Source organism: Bos taurus, chromosome 9 (assembly GCF_002263795.3).
Source record: "Bos taurus isolate L1 Dominette 01449 registration number 42190680 breed Hereford chromosome 9, ARS-UCD2.0, whole genome shotgun sequence".
Taxonomy (NCBI): domain Eukaryota; kingdom Metazoa; phylum Chordata; class Mammalia; order Artiodactyla; family Bovidae; genus Bos; species Bos taurus.
Genome location: NC_037336.1, coordinates 93,923,671 through 93,943,061, shown reverse-complemented (window position 1 = coordinate 93,943,061; position 19,391 = coordinate 93,923,671). Strand labels below are relative to the sequence as shown.

At 44.7% G+C, this 19,391-nt stretch overlaps 2 protein-coding genes across 2 annotated transcripts in view; both read left to right on the top strand.

Moving 5' to 3' along the window:
* TMEM242 (transmembrane protein 242) overlaps nt 1-18,986 on the top strand; it is a 42,257-nt gene extending 23,271 nt beyond the window's left edge. The window contains exon 4 of the mRNA NM_001046228.2: nt 17,157-18,986. Coding sequence (NP_001039693.2) covers nt 17,157-17,255 — 99 coding nt within the window. The 3' untranslated portion in view covers nt 17,256-18,986. The remainder of the gene's footprint in view (nt 1-17,156) is intronic.
* LDHAL6B (lactate dehydrogenase A like 6B) lies at nt 2,912-4,228 on the top strand. The gene is given in 1 exon segment (NM_001035275.2): nt 2,912-4,228. A coding segment is annotated over 1 exon segment (1,146 nt). The 5' UTR covers nt 2,912-2,980; the 3' UTR covers nt 4,127-4,228.
* Nucleotides 18,987-19,391: the final 405 nt, after the last annotated feature.

Sequence of the window (19,391 nt, the reverse complement as noted above, 5' to 3'; positions counted from 1 at the left end):
TGCAAGGAGATCCAGCCAGTCCATTCTAAAGGAAATCAGTCCTGGGTGTTCATTGGAAGGACTGATGCTAAAGCTGAAACTCCAATACTTCGGCCACCTCATGCTAAGAGTTGACTCATTGGAAAAGACTCTGATGCTGGGAGGGATTGGGGGCCGGAGGAGAAGGGGACGACAGAGGATGAGATGGCTGGATGGCATCACCAACTTGATGGACATGAGTTTGAGTGAACTCCGGGAGTTGGTGGTGGACAGGGAGGCCTGGCATGCTGCAATTCATGGGGTTGCAAAGAGTCGGACACGACTGAGTGACTGAACTGAAGTCATCTCATCTTTTTTAGTTCTTTCCTTCTTATCTCAAGACTTATTATAAATGGCTGCATTTGAGATACTTTTATAGAGTGTTATTTTTTTTCAAAATTGATTTAGTTGTGGCTAAGGGGAAAAACTGAAGAGGCAGCTGTCATAGTGATTGTATTTCTACACAGGTTCAAATTCTAGGAAGAAAATTAATATAGAAGAAGCCATCTAACTAAGTCTTTATGTCCTTGAATTTCATCCTCAAGAACACTTATAAGGAAAATGACTGGTGAAAGGAGTCATTGTAGGGAGAAGGTGGGAGCAGGCATTAGATTAAAACATTTTAAGCTATGACTCAGATAAAAGAAACAGTAGGTATCAGAAGTTGGTGTTTTAAGAGGATTCCTTTAAGATGTCAGCCACCGTTAAATGAAGATCATTTAAAGGATTCCGCTTTTTAATTTGACAAATGGTTACCATATATCTGACCACCAGGGTGAAGAGAATTCATATATGTGGTGCTGTTACCATTTTGTGTATCATGAAGCTTATGCTGTACTGTCTAAACAGGGTGCCAGCAAGTCATCCTGAAATATGATGCAGGAGCTCTGCTAATTACCACACTTTTCTCACCCCTCACCGACTCCCAGGGCCGGGGGAGCCTGGTGGGCTGCCGTCTGTGGGGTCGCGCAGAGTCGGACGTGACTGAAGCGACTTAGCAGCAGCAGCAGCAACTCCTTTGCTTGTTGTTCCTCTCTTCCTGGACTGCAGCTCAGTGGCAGGAAGAGTGAGAATAGGTTTTCAAGTCTGAATATAAAATACTCATTTTTTCAAGATTTAGTATTCTAAAATGGAATGTATGTATGTATCAGTTTAGTTCAGTTGTTCAGTCGTGTCCGACTCTTTGCAACCCCATGAATCGCAGCACGCCAGGCCTCCCTGTCCATCACCAACTCCCGGAGTTCACTCAAACTCATGTCCATCGAGTCGGTGATGCCATCGAGCCATGTCATCAAACACGGTATTTTTCTGTACATATACACAGGTGGTTTTTCTCCCCTGTGAGGAGCCTGCATATCCAAGAGCTCCATTTGTCGTTGCTCTTTAGTTGCTCCATGTGTCCAACTCTTCTGTGACCCCGTGGACAGCAACCCGCCAGGCTCCTCTGTCCATGGGATTTCCCAGGCAAAGAATACTTGAGGGGGTTGCCATTTCCTCGAGAGAGAGTCTTCCCGACCCAGGGACTGAACCCACATCTCCTGCTTGGCAGGTGGATTCTTTACCACTGAGCCACCAGGGAAGCCCAAGAGCTCCATTAGGGGAGAGCATACCACTTTCTTATATGACAGGAAAGCTTTGAGAAATCATTACATGGTCAGACTTTTGTTTATATAAGTGAGGAGAAAGTACCATTATTTTTGTTTGGATTTACATAGTTTATTGGGCTTAAGGGTGTGTGTGTATGTATGTGTATACAAATATATGTACACTGTTTCATCAAATGTAAATTTTTTATTTTGTTAGAAATGTGAAAGGAAGTTCATAAGACTGACCAGAGATATGCAGAGGAATGTAAGATATACTGATGCCATGTTGCACTAACTACTTTAATCCACAATTTGATTTGTGCCTGGGTCAAAATTTGCCATTTTAAAGACATTTAAGATATATTATCATCACCTTTGGCACCCCACTCCAGTACTCTTGCCTGGAAAATCCCATGGGTGGAGGAGCCTGGTAGGCTGCAGTCCATGGGGTTGCTAAGAGTCCGACACGACTGGGCGACTTCACTTTCACTTTTCACTTTCATGCATTGGAGAAGGAAATGGCAACCCACTCCAGTGTTCTTGCCTGGAGAAGCCCAGGGACAGGGGAGCCTGGTGGGCTGCCATCTATGGGGTCACACAGAGTCAGACATGACTGAAGCGACTTAGCAGCTGCAGCATCATCTTTTTACTTGAGAAGTCATTTGTCATCGGGACTCTTGACCAGGAGCTTTCCTTTTCATGAGAGATAAGTAACCCTCCGAGTTCTTACTGTTTGGCTCACAGTGGGCTCCTTCCCTCTGTCGTCAGGATCTTGTGACTCCCCCACAGTTATGGTCCTAATAGGCATAAGGGCAGCGGAAGTCTTTCCAAATAGAAGGTTCTTGAAATGGGTACAACGGGAAACAGAAGGCCTGCTTTTCCCGCAGATGCAGGAAAATGGTGCAGGAGGCCATTGGGAGACAAAGGATTCGCACCTGGTTGATCCTTGGCAGGAATATCGTTAAGAACATTTAACTGTATTTTCATGTGTATTTAATGGAAATATTTTTATTGGAATATGTCGTAAAAACAGAAAAGTAATCCCAAGGATCTGGGTTGGCTCATTACACATACTAAGTATGTGTAATTCTATCTCCAATGCATTAGAGAATTGATGGGTTTCTAAAACTTCTAACTCCAGAATTCATTTGCTAGAAATAGCCTCCCCTCTTGATATTTTATAGAGGCCCTTTAGAGGCCACGCGCGCTGAGCCCGCCTTGCGCAGCCGCAGTAGCGAGCTGGAGGGGCTGTCGCGAGGCCTCGGCTTTGCGCAGCCGCATAGCGGGCTGAGAACTGGCCAACGGTCACAGCTCTCTCCTTTGGAGTTTCTAAGGGCACCTGCTGCTTTCTGCCTTCACTTCTCAAGTGAATAGCCATGAGCTGGACTGTGGGAATCCTGCGGGCCAGCCAGAGAGCGGGCACTGTGAGGGCGAATTTCCTGTGCCTGGGAATGGCCCCAAGCCCCTGCCCGCCGGCAGCCACCCCCCTCGGGGGCGCCTGGGCCGTGGCCCCCGCGTCCAAGATGGCGACGGTCAAGTGTGAGCTGATGAAGAATTTCACCTCAGAGGAGCCTGTTCGCAACAGTAAGATCTCTATCGTAGGAACCGGATCGGTTGGCATGGCCTGTGCCGTCAGCATCCTGTTAAAAGGCTTGAGCGATGAACTCGCCCTGGTGGATGTTGATGAAGGCCGACTGAAGGGTGAGACAATGGATCTTCAGCATGGCAGCCTTTTCGTGAAAATGCCAAACATTGTTTCCAGCAGAGATTACGTTGTCACTGCAAACTCCAACCTCGTGATTATCACGGCAGGTGCACGCCAGGAAAAAGGAGAAACACGCCTTAATTTAGTCCAGCGAAATGTGGCCATCTTTAAATTAATGATGTCCAGTATTGTTCAGTACAGTCCGCGCTGCAAACTGATTGTGGTTTCCAATCCGGTGGATATCTTGACGTACGTAGCCTGGAAGTTGAGTGCCTTTCCCCAAAACCGTGTTATTGGAAGTGGTTGTAATCTGGACACTGCCCGTTTCCGTTTCTTGATTGGGCAAAGGCTTAGTATCCATTCTGAAAGCTGTCATGGGTGGATCCTTGGAGAGCACGGAGACTCAAGTGTTCCTGTGTGGAGTGGAGTGAACATCGCAGGTGTCCCTCTGAAGGAACTGAACTTAGATATAGGAACTGATAAAGATCCGGAGCAGTGGAAAAATGTTCACAAAGATGTGGTTGCTAGTGCCTATGAGATTATTAAAATGAAAGGTTATACTTCTTGGGCCATTGGCCTGTCTGTAGCTGACCTAACAGAAAGTATTTTGAAGAATCTTAGGAGAGTGCATCCAGTTTCCACCAGAATTAAGGGTCTCTATGGAATAAATGAAGAAGTATTCCTCAGTGTTCCTTGTATCCTGGGGGAGAGTGGTATTACTGACCTTATAAAAGTAAAGTTGGCCCCTGAAGAAGAGGCTCGTCTGCAGAAGAGTGCAAAAACACTTTGGGATATTCAAAAGGAGCTTAAGTTTTAAAGTTGTTTAAAACTACCTACCATTCTGAAGTTACTGAAGAAAGATAGTGGTTATGGTCTTGTGTATTCTAGTTTTTGAATAAACTTGAATTCCTAAAATTTGGAAACGGGTAGAGTGACTCCCCTATTTAGCCTCCCCCCTCCCCCACTTTTATTTAGCATCCAGATGCTAGGTTATACTTAACAGTTCCTAAGTGACAGCATCAAATAAGGTGCTAATGATTGTACCAACTGTACCAGTCATTATACCAGTGATTTACCAGTCCTTGCTTTATGTGTGTGTGTGCATGTAGAGTTGCCAATTGTTAAAAAAAAAAAAATGTGGGATGCAGGTGTTTGTTGTGTTACAGAAATTCTGATTCTTTTAAGTACATGTTCATTCTTTTGTTCTGAGTGCCTTATACCTATGTTCACTTATAAGTAACTTCCTATGCAGTGTGAAAATAAACGTATACATGGAAGCTCTGTTATTGAGCCATCAGTATCTTCATTCCCCTATGACAATCTATCACCCAGGCTTTAAAAAAAAAGCATCATAAAGTGGGAGTGCAAGCAGGTCCTATGTGTTCTGTGTTTGTGCATGCTCATCTATGTGTGCCAGTGAAGCAGGATCATTAGGTAAAATGTGAAAATGGTAGTGATTTGGTTGGTAACTATTATAAAGTATTTCTTTATATATATATATATATATATATATATATATATATAATTGAAGTATAGTTGACAGTGTTTCAGGTATACAGCAAGGTCATTCAGTTTTATATATATATATATATATGTTATTCAGATTTTCTGTTATAGGTTATTACAAGATACTATAGTTCCCTGTACTATACAATAAATCTTTGTTGCTTGCTGCATATCTTTTAAAATTAGAAATCTAGCATTCTAGTCATATGAAGTCAAACAAGTGGAGTCAAAATGTCATAATTTTTTTATTATTTAGTGCAGTAAAATATAAAGCTTTTAGGAAGAGGCCTGACAGTCAAAGGTGGTTCAGTTACTAAAAATAAAGCCTGATTGAAATAGTTTTAGAACTGCTGCTGAGAACCTGACCTGTTAGCACCTTAAATCAAGAAGCATGTTATAAATTGTTCTTATTGGGCTGAGTCTTAGCTGCAGAGCATGCCCTGGCCCTAAGACACTCTAGGGTCATCCCTGTTGCTCAGTTTACTGCACATTAACAGAAAGCTTTTGCTTTTGAATTGTGCCCTGTTGTTAATCATTGTCATAATAATTGACCATTTTTTAATGAGTACTTCAGGGATTGTATTGCTCAGAAAGTTACATGTTCACTTTTTATTCCTAAATCAATTGACTTTACTACAAATTTTAGACTATATGGATGTGATACGGTGAAGGTTTAGGAGAAAGATGCTTGTCTGACCTTTACCTAAATAATGGGACTAATAACTTAGAAAACGAGAATCTTAGCCTTCCTAATGCAAATGAATATTGAATTCATTTTGAATATTGAACATACCATGTAATTTTACATGGTACGTTCAGACATTCTCAGATTTATATGGGTATCAACAGGCCTAATCAAAAATTGAAATATACCAGCAGCTACTCTCTAAATTAAGCCTAGTCCTGCTTAGTCCAGTTTTATTAAGTAGACATAGGACTATAATCCACCCCCAAAAAACTAACTCTTCACTTAACCAAGCTGATCAGAACTCCCACACTAGTTCATTGAAAATATCAAAATGTTCTGATTTCCTCAGAAGGTGTGTCATATAATGGGATTAACCAATGTGCTGAGCTCTCTGAAGGGAAGAGTGGTGGTTTGGTTTTTCCAGGTGATTGTAAAACCTATTTAAGCTTAATTAACACCAGGTTTCTCTTTCCCTTTGTCCAACCTTTAAGTTTTTATTCTCCCATGTTTAAGCCAAATTTAACATAATAGTGAAGGACATCAGAGCCTGCCTTAGGTCTGTTCTGTGATTTCTCTTCACCAGCTGTGTCAGTCAGGATAGGCTGGGTTATACTACAGTAAAAGAATAATCCCCAACTGTGTGGCTTCAAGGTTTATTTCTTTCCTAAAATTCACTGGGTTTATGCAACTCTCTAGGGAACCTGTCCTCCACAGGATGGCTTCATACCTCAAGTTTCTTTCATCTTGAGGCACCACTGCAGCACACAGGTTCCCTGATTGCTATGGAAAAGGAAGAGAGGCCGGGAGGCTGGAACACTTGAAATAATATGCTTCACCTTGGAAGTGGCCCAGATTTCTTTTACTCATATTTCATTAGCCAGAATGAGTCACATAGTTGCCTAACTTCAAGAGGGTAGAGAAGTATTATTCACTCACTCAGTCATGTCTGACTCTTTGAGACTGCAGAGACTGCAGCACGCCAGGCTTCCCTGTCCTTCACTATCTCCCCAAATTTGCTCAAACTCATGTCCATTGAGTTGGTGATGCCGTCTAGCCATTCTCATCCTCTGTTGACCTCTTTTCCTGCCCTCAACCTTTCCCAGCATCAGGGTCTTTTCCAGTGAGTTGGCTCTTCCCATCAAGTGGTCACAGTATTGGAGCTTCAGCTTCAGTCCTTCCAATGAATATTCAGGATTGATTTCCTTTAGGATTGACTGGTTTGATCTCCTTGCTGTCCAAGGGACTCTCAAGAGTCTTCTGCAGCACCACAGTTCAAAAGCATCAATTCTTCAGTGCTCAGCTTTCTTTATGGCCCTACTCTCACATCCATACATGACTACTGGAAAAACCATAGCTTTGACGACAGACCTTTGTCAGCAAAGTGATGTCTCTGCTTTTTAATATGGTGTCTAGGTTTATCATAGCCTTTTTTTCCAAGGAGCAAGCGTCTTTTAATTTCACGGCTGCAGTGACCACCTGCGGTGATGTTGGAGCCTCCCCCAAAAAAAGTCTGCCACTGTTTCCTCACCTATTTGCCATGAAGTGATGGGACCAGATGCCACGCATGATCTTAGTGTTTTGAATGTTGAGTTTTAAGCCAGCTTTTTCACTCTCCTCCTTCACTTCCATCATGAGGCTCTTTAGTTCCTCTTCATATTCTGTCATTAGGGTGGTATCATCTGCATATCTGAGGTTACTAATATTTCTCCCAGCAATCTTGATTCCTTTCAGCTTGTGATTCATCCATCCCAGCATTTTGAATGATGTACTCTACGTGTAAGTTAAACAAGCAGGGTGACAATATACAGCCTTGATATACTCCTTTCCCAATTTTGAACCAGTCCATTGTTCATGTCTGGTTCTGACTGTTGGTTCTTGACCTGCATACAGGTTTTTCACGAGGTAGGTAAGGCGATCTGGTATTCCCATCTCTTTAAGAATTTTCCACAGTTTGTTGTGATCCAACAGAGTCAAAGGCTTTAGTGTAATCAATGAAGCAGAAGTAAATGTTTTTCTGGAATTCCTTTGTTTTTTCTATGATCCAGCGGATGTTGGCAATTTGATCTCTGGTTCCTCTGCTCTTTTTTTCTTTTTTGAAAAATGCCACGGGAATTTTTATTATTATTAACACCAAAAACATTATGTATTGGGGTATAGCCAATTAACAATGTTGTGATAATTTCAGGTGAACAGTGAAGGGACTTAGCCATACATACACATGTATCCAGTTTCCCCCATACTCCCCTCCCATCCAGTTCTCTGCACTTTTAAATCCAGCTTGTACATCTTGAAGTTCTTAGTCCATGTACTGCTGAAGCCTAGTTTGACGGATTTTGAGCATTACCTTGCTAGCATGTAAAATGAATGCAATTGTGTGGTAGTTTGAGCATTCTTTGGTATTGCCCTTCTTTGGGATTGGAATAAAAACTGACCTTTTCCAGTCCTGTGACCAGTGCTGAGTTTTCCAAATTTGCTGGCATATCGAGTGCAGCACTTTCACAGCATCATCTTAGCATTCTGTATAACATGGTCACCACTGCAAGAAGTACATATTTCAAGCTAAGTCATTTTTAGGGAAAGCGGGCACATGAGTAGAAGTTGTAGAGGTCTTTCCAGGTCGCAGAACTAGAGTGGTATGGGGAAAGAGCCTGGATGTCAGTGAGGCAGTTGTACTTACAAATCAGATCACCATGGGTGGGTTAACCTCTTTGACCTCTGGTTTCTCATATATAAAGTGGTGGTCTTCATTTCTGCCAGAATTGTGAAGGCTACATAAAAGCCTCCTGCTTGGTGAGTCTGGCACATAGGTGATCTTGAATGGCAGACATTATTGTTGTTCAGGCAACATTTATAGTCTTACTTGGTTTTATGAAGAAGCTGAATTTCCAGGTTCTTCAGAATTCCTGTTGGCACTGTAATTATTGATATATCCAAAGGCTTTCTCATCAGTTGGTCCTATAAAGCTTCATTATTTTAACCTTAGCACCGAGGCTGGCAGCCATCCTGTACCTGCAAGTGAGAAAATTGAAGCTAAATGAGCTATACAGTGGCAAAGACATTTTAGAACTTGGAGCGCTTAATTCCACTAGCTATCTATTTATTAGATGCTGTAAGGGTTTTCTCAGATTCATTAAATTGGGGACATAGCCTCAGCTTTTAAGTAATTTTTCAGCACACTATATGTAACACCAAAAGTTTTCATGTTGTTCTTTTCCTTGCCAAGACAGACACGGTAAATGTGTAGTAATATCCCATGGTTCATTCCTGGCATACTGGCTACATCGCCCTTCCAAAAAGCTGTTGCAGTGTGAGTGTGAGTAGTAACATTATTGGAGACATAATCTTGAATCTATTCTAAACCTAGAATATCAATCAGAAAATCCATATTAGTGACAAATTCCTTGTAATCATTTTCCTATTGTCATAATACTCTGAGAACTGCTGCCTTAGAGACTACTCAATTCAGTCGCTTAGTCATGTCCGAGTCTTTGCAACCCCATGGACTGCAGCACGCCAGGCCTCCCTGTCCATCACCAACTTCTGGAGTTTACTTAAACTCATGTCCATTGAGTCAGTGATACCATCCAACCATCTTGTCCTCTATTGTCCTCTTCTCCTCCCGCCTTCAATCTTTCCCAGCATCAAGGTCTTTTTCAATGAGTCAGTTGTTCACATCAGGTGGCCAGAGTATTGGAGTTTCAGCTTCAGCATCAGTCCTTCCAATGAATATTCAGGACTGATCTCCTTTAGGATGGACTGGTTGGATCTCCTTGCAGTCCAAGGGACTCTCAAGAGTCTTCTCCAGCACCATAGTTCAAAAGCATCAGTTCTTTGGTGCTCAGCTTTCTTTATAATCCAACTCTCACATCCATACATGACTACTGGAAAAACTGTAGATTTGACTAGATAGACCTTTGTTGGCAAAGTAATGTCTCTGCTTTTTAATATTCTGTCTAGGTTGGTCATAGCTTTTCTTCCAAGAAACAAGCATCTTTTAATTTCATGGCTGCAGTCACAATCTGCAGTGATTTTGGAGCCCCCCAAAATAAAGTCTGCCACTGTTTCCCCATCTATTTGCCATGAAGTGATGGGACCAGATGCCATGATCTTAGTTTTCTGAATGTTGAGTTTTAAGTCAGCTTTTTCACTCCGCTCTTTCACTTTCATCAAGAGGCTCTTCAGTTCTTCTTCACTTTCTGCCATAAGGGTGGTGTCATCTGGATATCTGAGGTTATTGATATTTCTCCAGCGATCTTGATTCCAGCTTGTGCTTCTTCCAGCCCAGCATTTCTCATGATATACTCTGCATATAAGTTAAATAAGCAGGGTGACAATATACAGCCTTGATGTACTCTTTTCCCTATTTGGAACCAGTCTATTGTTCCATGTCCAGTTCTAACTTTTGCTTCCTGACCTGCATACAGATTTTTCAGGAGGCAGGTCAGGTGGTCTGGTATTCCCGTCTCTTTAAGAATTTTCCAGAGTTTGTTGTGGTCCATACAGTCAAAGGCTTTGGCATAGTTAATAAAGCAGAAGTAAACATTTTTCTGGAACTCTCTTGCTTTTTCCATGATCCAACAGATGTTGGCAATTTGATCTCTGGTTCCTCTGCCTTTTCTAAATCTAGCTTGAACATCTAGAAGTTCACAGTTCACGTACTGTTGAAGAGATTGCTACTTTCTGATGATATTACAGCCTAGCACTGTTGGACACAAACACTGGGACTCAAGGATGAGGTTCTTGGAGGAGTGGGCTCACTGCCCAGCAGTGCCATTCGTGTCCCAGTCTTTGAGGAGAGCATCCTGGAGTTGGGCAGTATGCAGTGTGGCCCTGTTTAGAAGGGTAGGCTTGTGGTCTGTAACCAGAGAGAAATTATTCTTGGTCAGAGAGGAAGAGGGATAAGGAGGACTGCAGGAAGAATCCCAGAGTCTAGAAAATGCTTCGGAGTGAGACTGAGTTGCTGGATGGACACTCAGGTCCCCAACATGCCCTGCCTTCGCCAGACTTCTCTGGTGTTAGGGTAGGAGATGGTTTTGTGGCAATAGCTGTAATTATTATCTTGGAACTCAGTATATTTACTTTATAATTTGCTTAAATGTACTCAGTCCCTAAGTCTTTTGTCAAGCACATTTTTAAGCAGAGGAATGTTCTGTTGACCTGTGATAGAGTATCACAGAGAGGACCGACACCTCTGATCTGCATATCAGAAATTGAAACAGGCGGAAAAAACTAAAGGTCTTCATTTAACTATCCATAGTTAAATAGTTGAATAGTACAAGCTTAGAAACTTTCTGTGAGCCTTTCTGCTGAAAGTGACTTGAGGCCCTGATTATAAGGAGATGCTGGGTTTCCATTTCCACAGCTGTTAAAATTTAAAAGGCTTTTTCAGTGAAGTGTAGGTGATACACCCTATTATATAAGTAACAGGAGTACAAAATAGTGGCTCATAATTTGAAAGGTTATACTCCATTTATAGTTATAAAATACTGACCAAATACCATGTTGTACAGTATATCCTTGTAGCTTATTTTATACCAGTAGTTTGTATGTCTTAATCCCTTACCCTTATATTGCCCCTCCCTCTTCCCTTATCCCAGTGGTAACCGCTGGTTTGTTCTCTGTATCTTTGAGTCTGTTTTCTTTTGTTGTTGTTATATTCACTAGTCTGTTGTATATTTTTAGATTCCACACGTAAGTGAGATTGTACAGTATTTGTCTTTCCCTGTTCGATTTATTTCACTTAGCATAAGACCCCCCAAGTCCGTCCACGTTGTTGCAAGTGGCAAACTTTCATTCCTTTTTACGGCTGATCACAGTGTATACATACCACATTGTCTTCATCCGATCATCTGTTGATGGAGACTTAGGTTGCTTCCATATCTTGGCAATCGTAAATAATGCTGCTAAACGAGCACTGGGCTGTCTGTATGTTTGAATTAGTGCTTTTTGGATACATTCCCAGGAGTGGAGTTGCTGAGTCGACAGTAGTTCTGTTCTCAGTTTTCTGAGGAGCCTCCATACTGTGTCCCACAGTGCCTACCTCAGTGCCTACCCCAGTGCCTACCCCAGTTTGCCGGATTACACCAGCAGTGTACAGCTGTTCCCTTTCCTCCACATTCTCGCCAACATTGGTTATGTCTGTTCTTTTTGAAGACAGCCATTCTGACAGGTCTGAGTTGTTACCTCAGTGTAGTTTTGATCTGCATTTCCCTGATGATCAGGGGTCTTGAGCATCTTTTCATGAGCCTGTTGGCCATCTGCATGTCCTCTCTGAAAAAATGTCTATTCATGTCGTCTGTCCATGTTTAATTGGGTTGTTTGATTTTGTAAATTATGAGCTGTATGAGCTGTTTATATTTGTTGGATATTAACCCTGCGTCAGTCATATCATTTCTCCCATTCAGTAGGTTGTCTTTTTATTTGTTGATTGTTTCCTTTGTTGTACAAAACCTTTTAAGTTTAATTAGGTCTCATTTATTTTTGCTTTCATTTCCTTTGCTTTAGGAGACAGGTTTAAAAATGTATTGCTGTGATTTATGTCAAAGAATGTTCTGCTTATGTTTTCCTCTAGGAGTTTTATAGTTTCCAATCTTACATTTAGGTCTTTAACCCATTTTTAAGTTTTTGTGTATGGTGTTAGAGAATGTTCTAATTTCATTCTTTCACTTGTCCGGTTTTTCCCAGCAGCACTTACTGAAGAGGCTGTCTTTTCTCCATTCTGTTTTCGCCTCCTGTGTTGCAGATTGAGTGACCGTTGCATGGGTGTCTCTCTAGGCTCTTCTGTCCCAGTATCTGCGTGTCTGTTTTTGTGTCAGTACTGTACTGTTTTGGTTGGCCTCCGGTCCAGTTGGTTGCCAGACCCTTGTGTGGAAGCTGCCAGCTGCTGGGCCGGGTCACGAGGCAGCTGACTGCAGAACCTCAGGGGGCCCTGGGGCTAGTACTGGCGTGTGGAGTCAGAGTCTAGAAGATTCTGGGGCTGCTGTCTGCCCATTGCAGGGTGAAACCAGGTCCTGGACTCAGTGCTCGCTCTGCCGGCAGGCGGGGGTCTCAGGGCTGCTGTCAGACCCCTGGTGGGGTCGGGGAGGCAGGGGAGACGGTTCCTGACTCAGTGCTCGCTCTGCTGGCAGGCGGAGCCGGCCCTGGAGTCTGGTTACAGGGCCGAGGGTCTCAGGGCTGCTGTCAGACCCCTGGTGGGGTGGGGGAGGCAGGGGAGACGGTTCCTGACTCAGTGCTTGCTCTGCTGGCAGGCGGAACTGGCCCTGGGTCTGATTATGGGTCTCAGGGCTGCTGTTGGGTCCCTGGGCGGGTTGGGGAGGCAGGGGAGACGGTTCCTGACTCAGTTGGGCTGGCCTAGTGCTGGGGAGACGGGCTCCACAGGCTGCGCGACTGTAGTGTTCCTGCATCTGGTGCCTGCCCCTGGTGGAGGCGGCTGGTCTGGAGGCAAGATCAGGCTTCCTGGACGGCAGGGCCGGGTCCAGGGGACTCAGGGGCCGGTGCCTGCCCACTGATGGGTGGAGCGGGGTCCTGGACCCTCTGGTAGACAGGGCTGTGTCTAAATGAGGCGACTGGGCTCCAGAGGTCTTAAGGCAGCCTGCCTGCCGGGGGTTGGGGCTCGCCTGGCCTGAGGTATCCCAGCAGTGGGTCAGGTCTTGGCGCTGCGGAGCTACAGGGAGGGTCCCACGCTGGCACCACCAGTACCAGTGTCTAGTGGTAGAGGGAGCTCCCAAGAATGGCTGCCCCGTGTCTGTGCCCCACTGTGAGCCGCAGTGGCCTCCTAGCTCTCCAGGGGATGCTCCAAGACCAGCAGCTAGGCTGACCAGGCTCCTGTCAAATGACTGCTTTTGTCCTGGATCCTGGAGTCTGTGAGATGCTGTGTACATCCTTTAGGAATGAAGTCTCTATTTCCCCAGTCCTCTGGGATGCCTGAAATGAAGCCCCACTGGCCTTCAAAGCCAGATTCCCTGGGGACTTGCCTTCTGGTGAAGGACCCCCAGGCTACAGAACCTGGCATGGGGCCAGAACTCCCGCTTCTCTGGGAGAGCCTGTGCAGAGTATTGGTTCTGTGGGTCACCCACCTGGGGATGTGAGGCTTAACTGTATTACCGGTCCACCATTCCCCCGCGTCCTGTTGTGGGCCCTTCTTCACGTCTTTTGTGGTAACAGGTCTTCTCTGGCAGTTCCAGTCTTTTCATCGGTGCTGGTTCTGGAGGTAGTTGTGACACTGGTGTGCTCCTGGGAGGTGTGCTCAGGTCTTTCTGCTCCGCTGTGTTGGCTGGACTCCTCCACGGCTGTAAATACAGGGCCACATGGTGCTCTGTATCCCACTTGTCTCCCTCCCTTCACTGGGCTTGGAAGCCTGTCTGTTCCTAGTTGGCTGTTTTTCAGATATGATTCCTTCTAATGGTTCAGTTACTCACTTACGATCCTGGGAACAAGTAAATCATCCTTGGGAAATCAGATCAAAGAAAAAAGAATGGGCCAAGAAGAGGAAATGGGAGCACAACCTAACCCTAACCACATTCCTGCCTCCGCCTTCGCAGCGACTGACCTCCTTCCATCTCCCCGAGAAGGCGGGACGGTAGATGATTCTGTTCATGTCTTGGTGGCTGATACCCCACCAGAAAACCCTGTCATTAGGCTTGGCTGTAACAGATGTTCCACGAGAGAGGCGACAGGAAAAAACCAAGCAGCACATTGCAAACCCTGGCCAGAGGTGCCTTTCCACCGAGAAAGTCTGCAAGGCCCTTCAAGGGGGCACTCTTGGGCGTTCTGGACAAAGCAGCTCTTTTTGTGGGCCACCCTAGACATTTAGCATCCCTGCCCCCAGCCCAACGGTGATCCCCTGTGACTCTGACGGCCCGACTGTCAGGACTCTCTATTTAGAGAACTTCTTCCAGTCGTCCCCCCGACGCCCAGGGACAGAGTACTGCCTTTAGCTGGAAACCTTTCATGCAGGGTTCATCACAGTACAAACTAGAGAGCTGCATGGAAGAGGGGGTTGGGGGGAGACATAAATACCATGGGGTGTGTGTGTCAAGACTGGTGTCTGGGACCCAGACGTGGAGAGGGCGGTCCTGGACCTACAGACCTCTTATGATAGATAACCTTATGTGTCTTCAGGTATCAGAATACTTAAACCATGATGTGACTGTAAATTAATGCTTTTGACAAACATACCATAATGCTTACATCCACATGAGCTCTGTTCCTGGAACACCGTATTTTGAAGCTGCTGCAGTGACAACAGCTAAGGTACACTGAGCACCACCAGCTGTGCCTTTCTGTGCGTTACCTCAGTCCTCTCAACTCTGTAAGCCGGCGAGTATCTCCATCCTGCACACATGAAATCTGCCCCTTAGCGAGAGTAAGCAGGCTCCCCAAGCAGGTGAGTTGGGCTTTGAACAGAGAGGTCTACTTGATACCAGGGTCTGTGCTAACGGCGGTGCTACCATGACTGGAGTAAATGCCTTGGAATTGACAAGTCCCGAAGGGGATGCACCTCCTGAATTGGGAAACAGCACAAGGGTTCAGCTTCTGATTGAAATTAAGTAAGCATCAACATTAACGGAAAAAAATACTAGCTGACTCTCAAACAGTCACTCCAAGAAATGACTCACATGTTGCTGTGAATCCAGGCTGCTTCAGTTTGAGGAGATCTGTATCCTCGAGAAATAATGGTTGAGTTGTTGTTCAGTTGCTCAGCCGTGTCTGACTCTTTGTGACCCCATGGACTGTAGCACGCCAGGCTCCTCTGTCCATGGGGTCCTCCAGGCAAGAATACTGGAGTGGATAGCCGTTTTCTTCTCCAGGGGATCTTCCTGACCCAGGAATCGAACTAGAGTCTCTTGCATTGCAAACAGGATCTTTGCTGCCTAGCCACTGGGGAAGCCCAGTTGGGGTGTGGCTGACAGGAAGACTGCAGCTCTGTGCTCCCGTGCTTCTGGAGTAGTGTCTTCAGAACAGGACCAGCTTGGTGTGAAGAATGAATAGGTGTGGAGCTAGCGTCACCTATGGTAAAGACTACCCACCTCCTGTAAATTAGTGTCCCTGCCCTCGGGCCGTGTGCAGAGGTGGACTTGACCCTGCATGTCAGGATCCCCCAAACTCCTGCTCCAGGTGTGCGATTCCAGGTTACTGTCTGCCGGGAACACCTTTACGTAGATTCCTCAACACTGTTGGTGCATAAGAACATTCTACTCTATCTGCCGTTCATTGATTCCTCCTTAACCCTTATGGCAGAAAGTGAAGAGGAACTAAGGAGCCTCTTGAAGAAAGTAAGAGTGAAAAAGGCTTAAAGCTCAACATTCAGAAAACTAAGATCATGGCATCTGGTCCCACCACTTCATGGGAAATAGATGGGGAAACATGGAAACAGTGTCAGACTTTATTTTTTTGGGCTCCAAAATCACTGCAAATGGTGACTGCAGCCATGAAATTAAAAGACGCTTACTCCTTGGAAGGAAAGTTATGACCAACCTAGATAGCATATTCAAAAGCAGAGACGTTACTTTGCCAACAAAGGTCCATCTAGTCAAGTCTAGTCAAGGCTATGCTTTTTCCAGTGGTCATGTATGGATGTGAGAATTCGACTGTGAAGAAAGCTGAGCGCCGAAGAATTGATGCTTTTGAACTGTGGTGTTGGAGAAGACTCTTGAGAGTCCCTTGGACTGCAAGGAGATCCAACCAGTCCATCCTAAAGGAGATCAGTCCTGGGTGTTCACTGGAAGGAATGATGCTAAAGCTGAAACTCCAATACTTTGGCCACCTCATGCGAAGCGTTGATTCATTGGAAAAGACCCTGACGCTGGGAGGGATTGGGGGCAGGAGGAGAAGGAGACGACAGAGGATGAGATGGCTGGATGGCATCACTGACTCGACAGACGTGAGTTTGGGTGAACTCTGGGAGTTGGTGATGGACAGGGAGGCCTGGCATGCTGCGATTCATGGGGTTGCAAAGTCAGAAACGACTGAGCGACTGAAGTTTCCTCTCCCCACTCCTTCCTTCTGACCCCCAAATTCTTCTAGGTTTGCATAGCCTCAGTAGATTCATGTATTTAGATGGACATCCCATTCTCAAGTGCATCTTTACATATGAAGGTCAACAACATAGGCTGTCTTCTGGTAGGAAGTAAATGTCATTGAGGGTTGATGATAGAGAGCATGTTACCTTTCAGACTTAGAGTTTTGTTATTTAAGTCCCAGTAGACTTGGCACCCCACTCCAGTACTCTCGCCTGGAAAATCCCGTGGATGGAGGAGCCTGGTAGGCTGCAGTCCATGGGGTCGCTAAGAGTCCGACACGACTGAGCGACTTCACTTTGACTTTTCACTTTCATGCATTGGAGGAGGAAATGGCAACCCGCTCCAGTGTTCTTGCCTGGAGAATCCAGGGACGGGGGAGCCTGGATGGGGTCGCACAGAGTCAGACACGACTGAAGCGACTTAGCAGCAGCAGCAGACTTATACTAGGAAGAAATGAGGTCTGTCTCGCTGTCTTCCAAGGCAGCAAGGACAGTCTTTCCTTTTGTTGGTCTTCTTTTGCTTGGTACCCACAGCAATGGCGTATCAGTCAGTCAGCAACGGGGTCCATCTCTAATTTTTGCTCTTTTCCCCATCTTTTAACATTTGATGACTGATTTTTTTTCATCTTTCAGATGAAAGACTTTCGAAATAAAATGCAGTCGATATTTCCAGCAATTCCCAAGAACTCTGAGTCGGCCGTTGAGTGGGAGGAAGCACTGAGATCCAAATGAGAGGAGCATGGTGGATGAAGTCTGGACGAGTGCTTCGGGGAAGGCTGGCTTTGGAGCTGCCGCAGCCCCGAAGGGACTTGAGTCAGCTCTCCTCAGGAACACGCAGTTGCTGACTGAGCCTCTGGGATGGACGGCGTTCAGCGTCCTCACAGAAGCCTGCCGTCATGACTGGGTGCTGCTCCTTTACAGCTGATCTGGTTATGTTCACAGGAGGGGGAGGGGGTTAGGGTTAGCAAAGTTTGAAAAGTTAGGAAGACTCTTTAAAAATAACCACATGGGTACCTTCTCTAGGTGAAGGAAATCCCAGGGGAAATACTTCCATGCCTGTAAAAGTTGAAAGCCACGTTTTCTACCTGAAGAAAATAATTATGTATGATGGAAAATCTTTATAAACAGAAAGTGGTACCTCAGTGTGTCTAGTTAATAAGTTTTAGCAGACTTGCTTGTCAGCATGTGGCTGTCAGAGCGCGGAGGACTCGCTCCTGGAAGAGTCCCGCCCTTCAGGCAGTGGCGTGGCGCTGCTGCCCTGAACGCGCGCTGTGGTGTGTGCGCTAGGTATCACTTTAAGGCCCTGTAAACCTGTACCTTCTTAGATAAGCCGCCAGTAACAGATTGTGATAACCTGAAAGGATAATCATGCAAAAACAATGATACTCTGTGTATAAAATGTCCTTTTTTGACAAGTTGATTCTGGGCCCCTAAACACTGCCTGGCAGTTTGTAGTTTTATCTCAGTTGTCAATATTAAAATAGACCAATTATAACCTATCTTAACAACTATTTTTAACCAGAAATGTACCTGCCTGAGTATTGAGTCTCCAGGTGAATTAAAATTTTTTAAAGAAACGTTTACTATGTCAGTATGTCCAGAAAAATAACCTCTGGTTGAATATCATTGTGTATTTTCTTTATAATTGCTTAGGCTCTAATTAGCAATCAGTTTAATAAAGTACATTTGAAATTTATCTCTTATAATGAAACCTTTAGTTTTAAGAAAAAGTTTAAATGTCAAGTACATAATTAACATTTTTCTCTGGACTATCTTACCCTGTTAAAATTGCAGTATTGTTAATTAAACAGGTGTAATCAGCGTCTGGGATTCATATGTAACCTGTTTAAAATCCAAGACTTTTTTAAAAAGGATTGTGAAATTTATCAGGGTATGTAAAGTAGCAAAAACTCTTCACCCACCTTTCATTTTTAACTAAATCTCTGCAACAAAATACCTCTAGTCTTTGAATGAAATGAAGGAAGCAAAGACGGGAGGAAAACTGAGCAGGTTTTGTCCCTTTTGAGAGTCTCAGCCTGGGTGGCTGGTGGGCGCGCGCGGAGGCCTAAAGGAACCAACATTTACATGCCTGCGTTTACACAGCCCTTCCCATACGAGAGGTAGCGGGGGACTCCCATAGGTGATGGTGAATCACCTGCTGCAGAGAGGCTGATGGGGACAGGCACCAAGAGGCTCCAGCTGCATCTTCAAAGTAAAAATAAAGTAACAGAGACGAAAGTTAAAAGGAAGCAGTATGAGTAAAGTGGTTTTCTCCTGCAGTCAGAACTCAGATATCAGAAGATGTAGTCATTTGTCTATTCCATTTATACCAGAGGCATATTGTTAAATTGGTTAATGGAAAGGAAAAATGTTTAACAGATAATGTTATTCTTTATGTGAAGTACCATCTGTGTACTGAGTTCTGAATGTTCCTGGATATGGAAGAGAGGAAATGTTATGGAATTTCAAGTGTGCCTCCTCTGCTGTCTGTGTCTCGGGTAGAGTATGACAAACATAATCACATTTATCTCCCGGAGCATAAAGAGTTTTAATCACCCTATTAACCAGGATGACATTTTTCACAGACTTAAAAAGGAATAGAACAGACATTATCTCCCCATAAGCAATCCATTTCATGGAGGCTGAGCACTAGAAACTCTGTAAAGGGTGGGTAACACCAGCCATTTCCATTTCACGTGCAAGCCAGCGTTAAGGCGGCTCCCGTTAAGAGTGCTGCGCACCCTGCTTGAGCGTTAAGCTTTACATTTAGACCCTGCGCGCCAAAAGAGCTATTAGAGAAAGCAGTGCAGAACATACAGAGGAAAATGCGACAGGCAGGGAGGGGCGGCTTCCAAGACCTCGGGATTC